This window comes from Nomia melanderi, chromosome 3 (assembly GCF_051020985.1).
Source record: "Nomia melanderi isolate GNS246 chromosome 3, iyNomMela1, whole genome shotgun sequence".
Lineage (NCBI taxonomy): Eukaryota > Metazoa > Arthropoda > Insecta > Hymenoptera > Halictidae > Nomia > Nomia melanderi.
In genome coordinates, this window is record NC_135001.1 from 23,014,193 (window position 1) to 23,028,452 (window position 14,260).

Here is a 14,260-nt window from a genome sequence, read left to right on the forward strand (position 1 = left end):
CGTTCGAAACGCGCCGGACCGGTTTTCGCGCTGCGTTTCGAATCCGCTATGGGGTAGAGGAGTACGCGTGCGCGTCAGAGCGCATGCGCGTGACTGTCGGCACGCGTTCGTTTCTGCGAGACGGTCAGTGCGTCTCGTCTCGTCGTGAGGGTAGCGTTTCACTCTGCCGCGTTGAGTCGCGTCGTGTCGGGTTGCATCGCATCGCATCGTTTGCACCATAAAACGCATCCCGTCTCGTCCCATCGCATCGCATCGCAACGCATCACGGTGAATCGAGTCGCACTGCATCCCCCTTGACGGATACACAAGTATATCGCGGTCGTCCCTCTTCAAGTCGGCACCCGGTTATCACGGATACCATCGTGGCGCGGTTCGTTTCGAATCGTGAGAAGCTCTCGTCGAGCCGATCGGCGATTACCAATTGCCCGTTTCGCCGCGAATGTTCGAACGCGAGCCTCGTGTTTCGCGTATCGGTTCTCGCGCCGGTTGGTGAGTGTGTCGCGTGTGATCCCCGCGAGAATGACGATGAGTGGCGTGTCCTCGATACTGTGCGTTCTGCTGCTCCTTAGCGTCGTCACGGACACGGTGCACGCCGGATTAAAATGCGAACCCGTCAGGCCGTACTTCGAGTCACAGGGCTTTCCTGCCAGCGACATTCCCAAGGAGGCTATCTCGTGTAAGTACATTCCTCGCTCCGACACCCGAATTTTCTTTTACCGGCGTGGCGCGGCTGCGAGCAACGCCGAGCGAACGCTCGAAGCGGCGATAGTTTTCGACCTATCCGATCGTTTCACGAGGAAACGCATCGAAAAATTAAACTAAAACGCTTCTATTCTGTTGAACGCTGCCGTTCCACCTGTGCTTTTATCGACTTTTATATTAACCTTTTTTATGAATTGATATTATTGAATCCAACGGCTACGTATCGAAGCTGACCGATTTGGTTTTTTGTTGAATATATACATTGTGTGATTAACACTAACCGTACCGGTTAAATGATGGAATTTGAAATTGTGCGTCTCGTTCATTTAACTTTTTATAAATTTGTCTTTTGTTCATGCTTGAATTAGAAGAGAATTGATCGTCTAATTTGTTTACCTTTATTTTTGTGATTAGACATTTTTACGGTGGAAGAAGTGCCGGTACGGTTAGCGTTAAGAGTATACGTGTTTCCTCCGGTTTTTTTTGAAAGAAGACTGTAATCGCGTTTAGACTCGCCCGCGTCGGTCGAATGAAAGCGCATCGCCCACTCGGAACACCTTTTCCCGAGCACGTTCGAGTAAACTTGTTTACGGGTTGCGCGCGTGAGACGGCCTGGGGTCAACGAGTCTGAAGAAGGACGAGCGCGAGAAACATCTGGCGAGCTGTCGCCGTCGCTTTGCTCGCTACGCTCTGCCTTGCCGCGTAGCGTCGCGTCGCGGCGCGCCACGTCGGAATTTGATACGCGGACCGGTAACAAGCTCTTTCGGCCAGGCGTCGTCGAACATGCAACCGATCTCGAGTACTTTTCAGTTTTAACAACGTCTCGATTCACGTTTGATTCCGATCATTAGTCATTCAACACGAACTACCGAGCAGTCGAATCGACGGAGCGGAAACTCGCAAAATAAAATATACAACCGATCTCGAGTACTTTTCAGTTTCAACAATGTTCCGATTCATGTTTAATTCATTCATTAGTCATCCAACACCGAGCAGTCGAATCGACGTTTCTTTTATTTTTGAACGGAAACTCTCAAAATAAAATATACCGATCTCGAGTACTTTTCAGTTTCAACAATGTTCCGATTCATGTTTAATTCATTCATTAGTCATCCAACACCGAGCAGTCGAATCGACGTTTCTTTTATTTTTGAACGGAAACTCGCAAAATAAAATATACAACCAATCTCGAGTAATTTTCAGTTTCAATGACGTCTCGACTCGCGTTTATTGACCCCTTGCTTTATAATAACGTCTCAGTCTCGTGATGAATATTTTAAACAGAGCTTAACCTTTAGCACTCCGGGTTGTTTTGTAATCCATTAGCAACTGCAACTAATTTTTATAGTATTCCTAGCGAAAATTAGAAACGCTATAACATTTCTTCGATCTTTTATTTTTCTTAGTACAAAATTTGGATGTGTAAAATCGAATAATTTTAGGGTAGTTTCAAGATTCATTAAAATATTTAACATTATAACTGGTGCAACATTGGAGCCTACAGAGTTCAAAGGGTCAGTACACATAAATATTACTCGATTCCTTTGAATTCAACTTATTATTCTTCCGATATCGATTATTATATTATGTAGCAAATATATGCATAGAATATACCTAGAATTTTTCACCTTTTCTCAGTAAATTATTGACGAACTGTTGTACCAATTACACTCGAGAAACATATCATAAGGCAAGGAGTTCACTCCGATCATTAGTCAACACTGGAACTACCGAGCAGTCGAGTCAACGTTCCTTTGATTTCGCATAGAAACTCGAAGAGTGCATCCATTCACATATCAACTATCTTATAATTCACTTTGCCTGCTACCAAATCAATTCGTTTAGCAACTTTTCCGAAGAGCATTCGCAACCCCTTAATTCTAATGAAAGAAAATAGAAAAGGGTCAGCTTAACTCCAGTAGTTTCAGTTTCCCAACGATCAGAGCTATTCTACAACCGATACAGCGTACTCTTATCGGACGAATCTACTCAAACAGAATCCCTCGGTGCAATCGTACTCGTTTATTGGTCCGTTCGTCAGCTGTCCGGATAGGTTTCGTAGGAAGACAATGGAGACGATTTTCAGCGACCTTATCAGCCGGCGCAATCGGATCCGTACAGTTTCGACGGTGCGTTTATCGGCATCGCGGCGATAGGGAAGAATCGTGTACGCGACGGGTCGTGTCTCGATCCGAGGAATCGAAAACATGAATCTCCGACCGTTGCAACGACGGTCGCCACGGTCTCAAGGGGACGTTCGATCCTGTCCTCTTCCATTTAATCAAACCCGGCTATCGCGACGAGCCAGCGCGATACACGCGTGGATAGACAGCCGCGTTTCCCCCTTAACGTTCCAGATTCCGGATTCCAGATCCGAATCGGCTCTCCCGTCGCACCGGACTAATACCGATCCAATGAAAATGAAATCAAGGGACGGTTCGAACGGTACTAACCAAACGCGTCTGCCGTTAGCTGGATCGATGCGCGCATACCACGGGTCCTCTTGGTTTCGTTAACCATTGACGACCGGTCGGCCATCGGTGTTTGGCCAACTGCTCCGAAATACCCATCTCGATTCTCCCACCGAATCAACAGTGATCGCGTTTATTCGCCGATGCCGCTCCGATCTCCAGTAGCCAGCTATTTGCGAACGCGTCGTTTGCTCGACGGCAAGCAGATTTTTAGAGCGCAGAGAATCGCCCTTCCCATTCCGCGAGTGGATTCGTTACGAATGCGTGTGTCACGACATCCAACCCTCTCCGATCTCTATCCTCCGGGTCTACGCAGCTGTTCGCGGGCAGTTCGATCGCGTTACATGCAACGCGATTATTCCCTGTAACAACGATAACGATACCTCGGCGAGAAGATTGCGTTCCGGAGATTAGTCGAACAGTAGCTACCCGGATCTCTTCCGAATCGAAGGACGAATCTGCGCGCGCTAAGAAATATTAGCCGCCGCTCGAAACAGGTGGTCGCTCCGTGGAGCGCGAGACGGAGCCTGAGACGTTGCGGGGCGAAGGGGAGCAGCTGGATTCCACAGGTGTTCGTAAAAGTTTGTCAAACTCGATGGATCGTTATTCTCTCGTCTTTCGGGCACGAAAAATCGGATCCCGTTCGACGACCAAACGATCTCCGCTCTCTCGGAGCAACTTAACACGTTGACCGCCAAATAAGCACTCACTGGAACTCTCATACAAGCGGAACAGTTCTCTTAATAGAACGGAGACCAGAAAGTCAAGATTCTTCGTAACAATTGTACTACTGTCACTTCAGTATTTATTACATCTAACAAAATTCGGTCCCTCCGATACGCCACCGAGAAGATTCATCGTTAAGTTGATGTACAAAACGCTGTCACCCGGATTCGGGTGATGTAGCAGTCAAAGCGTTCAGCGAAGAAGTTTGACGAAGTCTGGGAAATTGGCGCGAGTTTCCGCGTGAGCGGTGCTTTTCGAAGAGTCGGAAGTTGTGGACGTCGAAAACGGTAGGAAGCGATCGGGAATTTTTTCGTTAGGACTATCCGGTTTCCTCCGGCAGGACGCGCATTCCGCGGTCAGTCTTCTAGACTCCGCGAGCGAGCGGAAGGACGCGTGAATTTTGCGAGACGGTTTTGACGATACGCCGCGCTGCGCGCCTTCTGGAACTTGAATGGTTTCGGTTCCCATGGTTCCCATAGTCCTCGAGGATCCGATCTCGTCGTTCCCATGGTTGGCCGAGAGTCGACGAATCCGGGCATCGGCGGTTCCCTCGGGATCGCGCGGCGCTTTACACCCTGGCTCACCCCTTTTTCTCCTTTCTGCGTGCGAAACCGATTTCGGCCGGTAGTTTGCGGGCTACTGGGAACGAAGATTCTGTCGAGGCTTCCGCGAAACCATTTTGGGGAGCGGAAGCGAAAAGCGACGGTTCGTCGGTTCGGTGGAGGGTAATTTGATTTTCATGGGCAGTTCTCGCCGTTATCTCCGTCTGACGCCGAAATACGGCGTCATTTTCGCGTGTATTTTCGCGGGTGGTTTTGTTTCTCTTGTCGAGATGCGGAGCGGACGTTGATACGATCGACGAGCATCTCCGGGGAGGAAATCGATGGAAGGGAGCAGCGAACTTGTCACGGCGCGGTGCACGTGACGCGTGTCAGACGCATTCCGCGCTGTTCGCAGCGATCTTTGCCAACCGTCGATTAGCCTCGCCTCTCCCGTCGGTCGTTGCCTTTCTCTTATTCCCCAGCTTCTCGCGACGGACGCGAAATCGTTGTCGTTATGGTTATTATCTGTATTATCGTTCGGCTTCTTTCGTACGCTCGAGGCGATCCGGCCAGCCAGCCGTCGGCAGCAGGCGTTCTCCGTGAACACCCGGCGAATGCAGAATTAAGACGAACACGCGTGGAACAGTTTCCTTGGTTTCTTTCTGCTTCTTTCTCTTTCTCTCTGTCGGCGCACGGTTGCCGGTTGGCTCGTTTCTTATCTTTGCATCGCGAAACGACGCTAACTAGCCGACCAAGTAACGCGCGGCGGAGGTATGCGGCTTCGGGGTGTACGGAGGATGCTGCGCGAGTTACGGCGTCCGAGGAATGCGTGTGTCACGGCGAACATCCAACCCTTTCCGATCTCTATCCTCCTCCTCGTCCGCGCGGCTGTTTGCGGCCGGTTCGATCGCGTCGCGGCGTGCAACGCGATTATTCCCTGTAACAACGATAACGATGATATCTCGACGAGAGGATTACGTTCCGCGGATTAGTCGAACGGTAGCTACCCGGCGGGAACGCGGACGCCGGTGCGAAATACCGATGTTGCGTCGGTCCATAACCGCGCATCGATCCGTTCGGTCCATCGAAAGATTCGAATTCGTGCCGGCGAATGAATGGCCGGGCGGCGGTCCGCAGCCGCGAGGCGAACGACTCGCCGCGCTCCCTCGAAGCATTCGGTTTTTTCGCATCGCGTTCGAACCCGACGCCTCTCTCCGTCCGCCGCAGTCACGCGCACCTCGCTCGGATTAGCATAAACGCCGGCTCGGACTCTCCCATGGAAGTTTGCGCGTGCAGCCCGAACAAAGTCTCACGCCATTCCCGATACCGCAGATGTTATTGAGATAATAGAGAACAGATGGCAGGTTGCTCGCATAATTTCACCGAGCCGCGAAGGCGTACGCACGACGTTGTCGAATCGATTACGGATAGGTGGATGCGTCGCGGAGTAACGACCATCCCACTTTCACCACCTTCCGCGCGCTTCTCGTTCCTCCTGCGATATTCCCGGCACGCGTCGACGGCGACACTTCGAAAGGTGCAATCTCTTCTGCCAGTTTAGCTACCTAGGCGTTGACGAGTCGCCGTTTTCAAGGAAACTGCCCTTCGAGCGTCTTTTCGAATTTCGCCTCGTACCTCCCGTCGAGAAGCCCTTTTTCCCGTTTTGTCCGTTCGCTGATTTTTATTCTCCGCGTACTTGTCGCCGACCGTAGACAAACGTCTTTCGAGTAGTTTACGCAGTTCGTTCGCGATACCTGCCGAACGCTGACTGGGAAATCGTCGATGCATTCAGGTGTCTTTTGGCGTCGACGGAGTCGCTTTCGCGTCGCACGCTAATAACGATCGCCGTGTTATCCGCCGGTCACTTCCGGCACCGGTGGAGGACACTTGCCGAGGCGAGCTCGGGGAAAGAGGGAAATAAAACACGAAAGACGGGGCGGAGAGGATAAATGCGACGCTGACCTTCTGGACCTCGATTTGAAGCGAGGAACCGCATTCTTCGATAGGGACCCGCGAAGGAAGGAAGAAAAGAATGAAAGATCGAAAGAAGGGAAGAATGAAAAAAAGAAAGAACGAACGAAAGAAAGAAAGAAAGAAAGAAAGAAAAACGGACGGAAGGGCAAGGTTGGTGAGGAGGCGAGGAGGCGAGGAAGCGGTCGGGCCAGACCGGCGGAGGAAGGATCGCGAGGAGGGCTCCTACCTTCGAGAAGGTCCTTCGGACAGCTATAAATTACCGGCTAATATCTCATAATTACCGAGCGAACCAGACTTCAGGAATGCCACGGCTGCGAGTCAGAGTGCAGGTACTCGAACAGCCTATGAACGTGCACCTATCGCGAGGAAACTTTCCTTCGAAGAATACGGTCACGATCTTTCGCCGTTGGCTTCCATTTCTTTTTCCCTCGTTTTCCCATTTTTCTCCCCGTTTAAAAATCGGTACCTCGAGAAGTAGAACCGTTTTCGCCAATACGCCGTTTAACACTAGAACTACCGTGCCTGTCGAAATGACTGGTTTCGATTTTTTTTTCTCAATTATTGATATCTTGAAGGCATTGAACATTCAAGATTATCTTGAAAATCAGTAGTTTCACTTGACTACTGTAATGACTGTCTGAAGAAACTGAAAATAATCTATTACAATTTTTACGGGGATTATATATTAATCGTATTAAACACATGGTAGTTAGTGTTATTGGTTCGATTAACACATTCCGCGCTACTGGAAATTTCGATTATATCTTACTTATAAAGTGCGTTGATTTTTTAAATGAAATATTCAGTTCCATTCAAGTTTTCTGTGAGTTTCACGTGTATTTTGATGTTATTTCTTTACGTTTCGAACGTTTCGAACAAAAAATTGCGTGTATATACCACAAATGATACAGCAGGCGTGAAACGTGTTAACTCGCGTTCAGCAAATATCCACGGAATTGGAAAACAAACACGACGAATTTTTGCCGCGATTGTACGGCGGTTCGTTACGGGACCTCTTCGGGGTCTGGAGGGAAGCGACGATTCTCGTTTCGCTCGGAGCCTTTTCCCTGCCTCAGGTAAGTACGAGATCCGAACGGCGACGAACGGAAGCTATCTCCTCGATCGGGACGTTACGGTGTTTACGATAATTTACGATGATTTACAACGATTTACGGCGAAAAGAGAAAGGAGATAGAAGAGGAGTAAATCTCTCTACTTATCCCTGTTTATCCGGCGACTCGGATCCACGGAGATAACGTTCGGTCGCGTTCGCGTTCAACGATAAGGGCGAAAATCGGATTGGCAAATACGATTATTGCTCTTCGGGTTTCCCGGCCCTTTCGTTCGCGTCCTCGCTCGCAGTCTCGCCGGCGGCAGGCTGGTTTCCCTCACAGTTTGCTCACAGAAAATGTAGAAATCGTGAAGCAATATTGTAAGAACTCGACGGATTCTTAATTTTATCTCGAGGCCGTTCGCGTCGACGATTTTCGTTCGTTCGCCCGTCCGACCGATAAGCCATCTATTTCACCGCGATAAGAGCCGAAAGATAGTTGGATAGTTTGGCCATCCTAATGGCACGGAGGAGTCTTCTCGTCCACGCGAAGAAAAACACGGTGCGTACCGATTTCGTACCAATTTCTTATTCCATCGTTGACATCGATGGTATCGCGCCTCTCGACGGAGCGAACGCAAAGAGTAAGAGTTCGTTTTATCCTCGGGGAACACCCATCGATCGCTATTGCCAATTATGCGGAGAAGTCGCGAATGCTGCGGCACGAAACGTTGCACGCGGCTGATCGATTCGGTGGTTCGCGGATGGAGCATCGAGCCAGAGAAAATCGAGCGGAGAAGTCCGGATTGTTTTTTCCGGATCGCAGAGCCGCGTTCCGCCTCGCGTTCCCCACTAATAAATTTGATAAGAAACATCGGCGACGTTTATCTGAGGAGACGCGAGTCGGAGCAGAGTCGTTGAAAGGAACCTTCGTGTCGTTGCCCGATAGCTCGACCCGGCGACGAGCTATCTCTGTCCGAAAAGAAAACGCGATTTCGCGTAACCGCGTTCTCGGTACCGATTCACCGACAGTTGAAGTCGTCGATTCGGAAAAAGGGTGTCGTCGCGATCGTCCGCGCCGTTTAACGCTACGGAATTTCGGATAATCGTCGACCTGGGAGATCCCGCTCGTCTCGATCGAGCGGTAAGGTTACAAATTGAAGCGACACGTTATGATTTCAACGCAGTTATTTTCAATCGAGGTCACTGCGTTCGCCGAGTACCCGGTGGTTCACGGTAACCGATCGCCTTCGTTGACTCGTTGAACCCCGGTTGTCCCATTCTTCGCGAAATCCTGCGCGGAAACGAAGCGAAAGCTCGTCGAGTATCGACGCGACGATCGAATAAATCGGATGTCGTATTTCCGGCCAGGACAGTGGAGGGTATCCGACGACATCTTTATCGCGCGGGCGTGGGAACAATGGCCGAGCAACGAGCCGATTCTTACTCGAATCCAGCGTCTCGCAGCCGTTTCCTCTCGACTACGATTTCGCCCGGTAATTTCGGCCATTGTTTCGCGAGCTATCTTCTCCTTCCGCTTCTTTTTCCATCCCTCTGGACCCAGCTTGCACGCGAGTACTCGACGTGTATTCGTACTGGTATTCGTACGCGTCTTCCCGGTTCGACGGTCCTCTCCGGAACGAAATTTCTCAGTCCCGCTAAAACGCGTCGCGTCGAGTACGACGAGCGACGGAGTAACGCACACGGATTTGAGACACGTACAGGCGTTGCGGCTTATGGGAATTCTTGTCTAGGGTTCCATTTTGCTGTCGCGCTCCGCGTTACCAATAATACAAGATTTTATGCTTCCCGGCAGGAATCGAATATGCGTGTACTTCGCGTTTGCGAGTGTGTCGTACGATTTAGCGGCAACAAATATGTAAGGCGCGTGCATTTTACCGGTTAACTATGTTTGACGAGTGTATGCGTCATCTTAAAATTTAGAATGATACTAATTTTTTCAGAATTAGTTTAACGGTCGTGGTTTCAACATATACGCGAGACACGTGTAATTTATATCTAAGTATAGGTGGCACAGACATTTTTAACATAAAAGAATTTCCTACGGAAGAATGTAGTAATTAGATAAAACCAATTACACAAGAGATTGCATCAACTTACCGATACTTATTTCTTTCATTGAATATTTATGTATTATGTTAATATAAAATCAAGTAATATTTATTTACAAATGAGTGAACAAATATATTTCATACGTAACTATTTAATGGAGTAATCGATGACTCACATTTTGACTATACGATCTAGAATTCGAATTCTGACGACTTCAACAGGCCTACTGATTGTAAGCGATTTGTCGAGCACTTTAGCAGCCTCAATGAATTTCCTATAAAACTAACTCTCTAAGCTCGACGGTGTTATTTTTACAGACGGCAACACTAAGATCGTAAAAATTGGCCTCCCAAGACATACACTTTTCATGTCGCAGTCTTATATAATTTAGTAGTAGACCGTCCGCTAATGCATCCGGGAATTTTTGATAATGTCGGTATTTCAGAACAGTAGGCAGAAAAATATGTTGCATGTACGGTCTGCGCGTGTTTCAAGTCTGTGTGAGGCGACACACGTTTACGGTGAAACGAACGGAAAGCGTACACGTTGTTACTTCTGGCTCGTGAGTTTTTACGGGCGGACGCGTCGCGTCGAAGCAGAGGCAATGGCAGAGGTGAAATACGTGAAATAGAGGAAAGCCGGAGCGGTTCGACGCGATTCGAAATTCCTTTCGGCTGTCGCGCGCGCGATGTACAGGCTTTCGCCGGACCGTCGCACAGAATCGTAAAAATACGAATTAAATTCATATTTCTGTTATTTTTATACCCATCATTACGAAACAACCTATTCACAGAGCTTTCGGGATTGCAGAATCCGACTGTGGCCTTAGATTTTTAGTACCATTAGAAACTACCCTTATGGGGTTCCATAAAAAAATGAAACTTTGTCAGTTGATTCAGAATGTGTTTTTAAGCATCGCATGTTGTATAAAGCCTCAAAACAGATTTCTATATTTGATTTGAAATATTTCCTATTTGCAAATACATCCACAGTTTTAAGTGTATTATTCGCGTCACCGAATTTCTATACATTAAGTCAAATGCATCGGTATGACTTCTATTGCTGCGAGTTCTTGCAAACACTTTTTATAGAGATAAAAATTCATTGTGACTCCACGTGACCCCCGATGAAACGGGATGAAATTACGGTTCACTAATGGGTAGGTTTTTAGGGGCAGTACAAACTTTGTATATGTGGAAGATCTAATAATCTTAAGGTAGTTTCCTTAAACTTCATTAAAATATTTAATATTAGAACTGGTACAATACGGAGCCTACAGAGTTCAAAAGGTTAAATAATCTTATCCGCGACGAAAATATAGTAAATCAAAGTACGTCAATCTCAAAGAAAATCGAATTCCTCTAGAACATATTCCCCATCTCCGAAGTTGTTTCAATTAATGTCGTTCGACTTCCTCGAAATTTGATAAGCCAAAGTTTAAACCCTTAAAATGTCCTCTCGAGCAGATTGAAAATTTGAGTTCAGTCCCACTATGCATCCGGCCGCGTTCGTTTATCACCCGAATCGCCTTCGATCGGCCGTCGCGGATTCTCGGTGCATTTAGCCGAACGATTCCGCGGGATTCGGGATTGGACGATAACGGAACCTAGACGCGGCGCGCCAATAAATAACGCGTAACACGGAAACCATGCGTCTTTTGCGGTCGCCGGCACCGGGACCGCCGTTGAATAACCGTGTTTGCTTTTCAACGGACAAGGTAGGTACACACGGCGACGGTCCATGCCGCTGCTCGCTATCGCGGCAGAATCGTCGCTGCTTGATAAATTTTTTATCGCTCCGTCTCCGGTATCGCGATCGAAAGAGAGGGAAGCGAGCGTCGAGGAGAGAGAGAGAGAGAGACAGAGATATATAGGTACACACACGCCGCGTGTGATTTACACGTACGGCGAACGCGAGGCGACTCAAATATTTAAAGGAGGGAATCTTTATTCGGGTCGGAGCCGCTCTCGATCTTCTTTAGCGCTACAACTACCGAGCGATTAGGCTGACTTATGTCTCGCCCCCTTCGAAACTCGAAAGAGCACGTTCCCCGACACTCGCGGTATCTTTTACATCGCGTCCGAGCGAACGCGCATTCGGCGATTCCTCACAGAAGCAACTTGTTAATTGGACTAATCGTGGAAAGAACATTCTCGGCCGAGTCGTTTCTCGATATCTCCCGGCTGCCGCGCCGGTGGTTGTTTTTCAAGGCGAAAACTCGTTGCTCGTCCGACACCGGCACGCGTTCCGCGAGATCGACGCGTCGCTTCGCTCGGCTTCGGTGGCAAACTGGTCGGCCGACTCGCTCGCGTACCGGGGGAGAATGCTCGGGCGATCGTTAAAACGACCGAAACGGCCCCGTCCATGCTCGTCGCCGGACGACGATCCTTTCGCCGACTTCTGCTCGTTCTCGATCGCAACCAGTAGCAGAGAGGCGCCGTGCGTCGGCTGATTTAGAGTAATCAAGGAATTGATTATGAAATCCTCGATACTTGGATATTGGGCGAATCTCTCCGAGCTCGGATGACGCGGGAGGAAGGGAAATGATCGGTAGGACAGGGCGGCGCGAGTAGGGTTCGAGGCCTTCTCTCCCTTGCTCCTCGGGAAATAACCCTTTGCACTCCAAACAATTTTTAATATGACCTTTCAGCAACTCAGAAACAGTTTTAATACGAGCTATCAGCTACGAGCGTGCCTCTGTAAAAGATTTAACCCTCTCGCGACGGGTGCCGTGTATATACGGCAGCCACTTTTTGGTCCACAGAGGCTGACGCCGCTTTTTACGGCAGTCATTTATTACTTTACAGCGGCTGACACCGTCTAGATACGGCGGTCGCTTATTGGTTTTTTTATATTATTATTTTATTTCAATATCAAACTCAAAATAAAGCTATAAATACATTGGTGGCGAAGTACGGTTCACTTGCGCTTCGAACGACGACAAAGTATAGTCAGTCGCGCCGTCGCGAAAGGGTTAAGACCCTGTTTGCCATTAAAAAAGCGCGTATGCATTTTAAAGTTATGTTCGACTAAAAACGAACGGGTTAATCGGGGATTAATCGGAATTTCGATGCGCGCGACGGGATCGGAAAGAAAGTCGGGCTGCGTCGAGGAAAAGGACGACCTCGATCGGCGGTCTTCGAAAAGCTGGCCGGTTGCCGGCGGTCGGGTTCGGTAACCCGGGAACCGTGACCGAGGCGGAGACGATCGCGAGCGGAGGACTCTCGTCGCTCGAATTTTACAGGAACAGAACCGAAACGGGAGAGGATCGAACGGCGGAGGCGAGTCGATTGCGAAGCAGCCGATGACTGGAGAGAAGACTAGAGGAACGAAACGAGGACACGGTAGTCGGTATCTGGTAATCCGTATCTGGCGAGGAGCGAGCAGAAGGTGGCGGTGGTCCGTTTCAGCAAAGTGGAAAGGAAGATGGGCTGCAAGGGGGAAGAAGGAAGGAAAGACGGAAAGACGGGGAGACCGGATTCCAGTTTGGCCCCCGTCCTTTCTCCCGTTCCCCGGCGATTGCCGCTATCCTTCTCTCGAAACCGACATTCCTTTACCCGTTTCAACCTGCCTGCCGGTACGCCGCCGTTTTAACCTGCAGCTCGACAACACGCTATTACGTCTGACCTAAGGCGCTCCCACATTTAACTACACTTTCGGTCGGCCGGTGGGGATAGGTGCGAGCACGCGTGCGCGCACAGGGGACCGGAATCCCGAGGCGAGCGGAACTCCTGCCCGACGACAACGACCACGACGACTCGCCGAGTCAATGGGAGTCCAGCTTTAGAATCTGCAGTCGAGGCGCGCCGACTCGTTTACGTATTAATCGACCGGCCAGCCCCGTCGATCGATCCGAAACCCACTCGCCGCGCTCTCCGCTGCGCCGGGATCCCTCGAGGATCGAAGCGATCGCGAGATGCGTCGAGAGACTACGCCGATCGAGTCGCTACGCCGGCGGACGGTCGAGCTCGTTTCGATCCCGGATCGAGGACCGTGGAATTCCCGCGATCTAAACGGACCAGTTCTCGAACTCGTCGCGCCGCGCAACCGTTTCGCTACCGAGATTCTATCTGGAGCCCGACGAGTCGGTGCACTCGTCGCGGCGTCTTCGCGAATTATCGCGCGGCCCGCTCCTCCGCTGTCCGATGATTAAGAGTTTCGTGTTTACGAGCCCGTCGGATCCGAGGCAAGAATGCGGTTTCGTTTAATGGTCAACGTCCGCCGAAAACTGCCTGGAACCGAAAACGAGCGAGCCTCCCCCCGTCGACCGTCCGAACCGGTTGCCCGCGGAATTCGCGATTCCGTTTTCGTTTCCGTGAAAACCGTCGTGGAGAGTGTCTGACTTTCGGAAAAGACGAGGGGCCGGGAGAAAACGGAATGTACGTGTGCGAGGCATGGGGAGAGAGGAGGAGAGAGAAAGAATCAGGGGGGAAAGGGCGGAAAGGGAAGGGAAGAGAAGGGGGCGTGCCATCGACTCTCCGGACCGAAAGTAAAAGAGCGGACAGGGGCCATGTACGGGACTATGTACAGGGCCATGTGCGGGGTCCATGTACGGACCATGTAGAACGGGGCCCCGAGGAACGTAGGTGTGTTAAATGAAAGAGACGGTGGAAGAGGAGCGTTTCAAGGCATGGGAGAGGAATGTGGTCAATGCATAAACTATACCACCGCGCATTCCTCGGGCCAAGGGTGCCTATAGTTCGCGAATCGTACGCACGTAT

The 14,260-nt window shown here is 49.9% G+C and overlaps 1 protein-coding gene across 1 annotated transcript in view; it reads left to right on the top strand.

Annotated features, from left to right (window-relative positions):
• The first annotated feature begins 72 nt into the window (after positions 1-72).
• The window catches only part of dlp (glypican dally-like), a 57,785-nt gene continuing 43,597 nt past the window's right edge, over positions 73-14,260 (top strand). Inside the window, exon 1 of the mRNA XM_076365948.1 lies at positions 73-676. Coding sequence (XP_076222063.1) covers positions 520-676 — 157 coding nt within the window. The 5' untranslated portion in view covers positions 73-519. The remainder of the gene's footprint in view (positions 677-14,260) is intronic.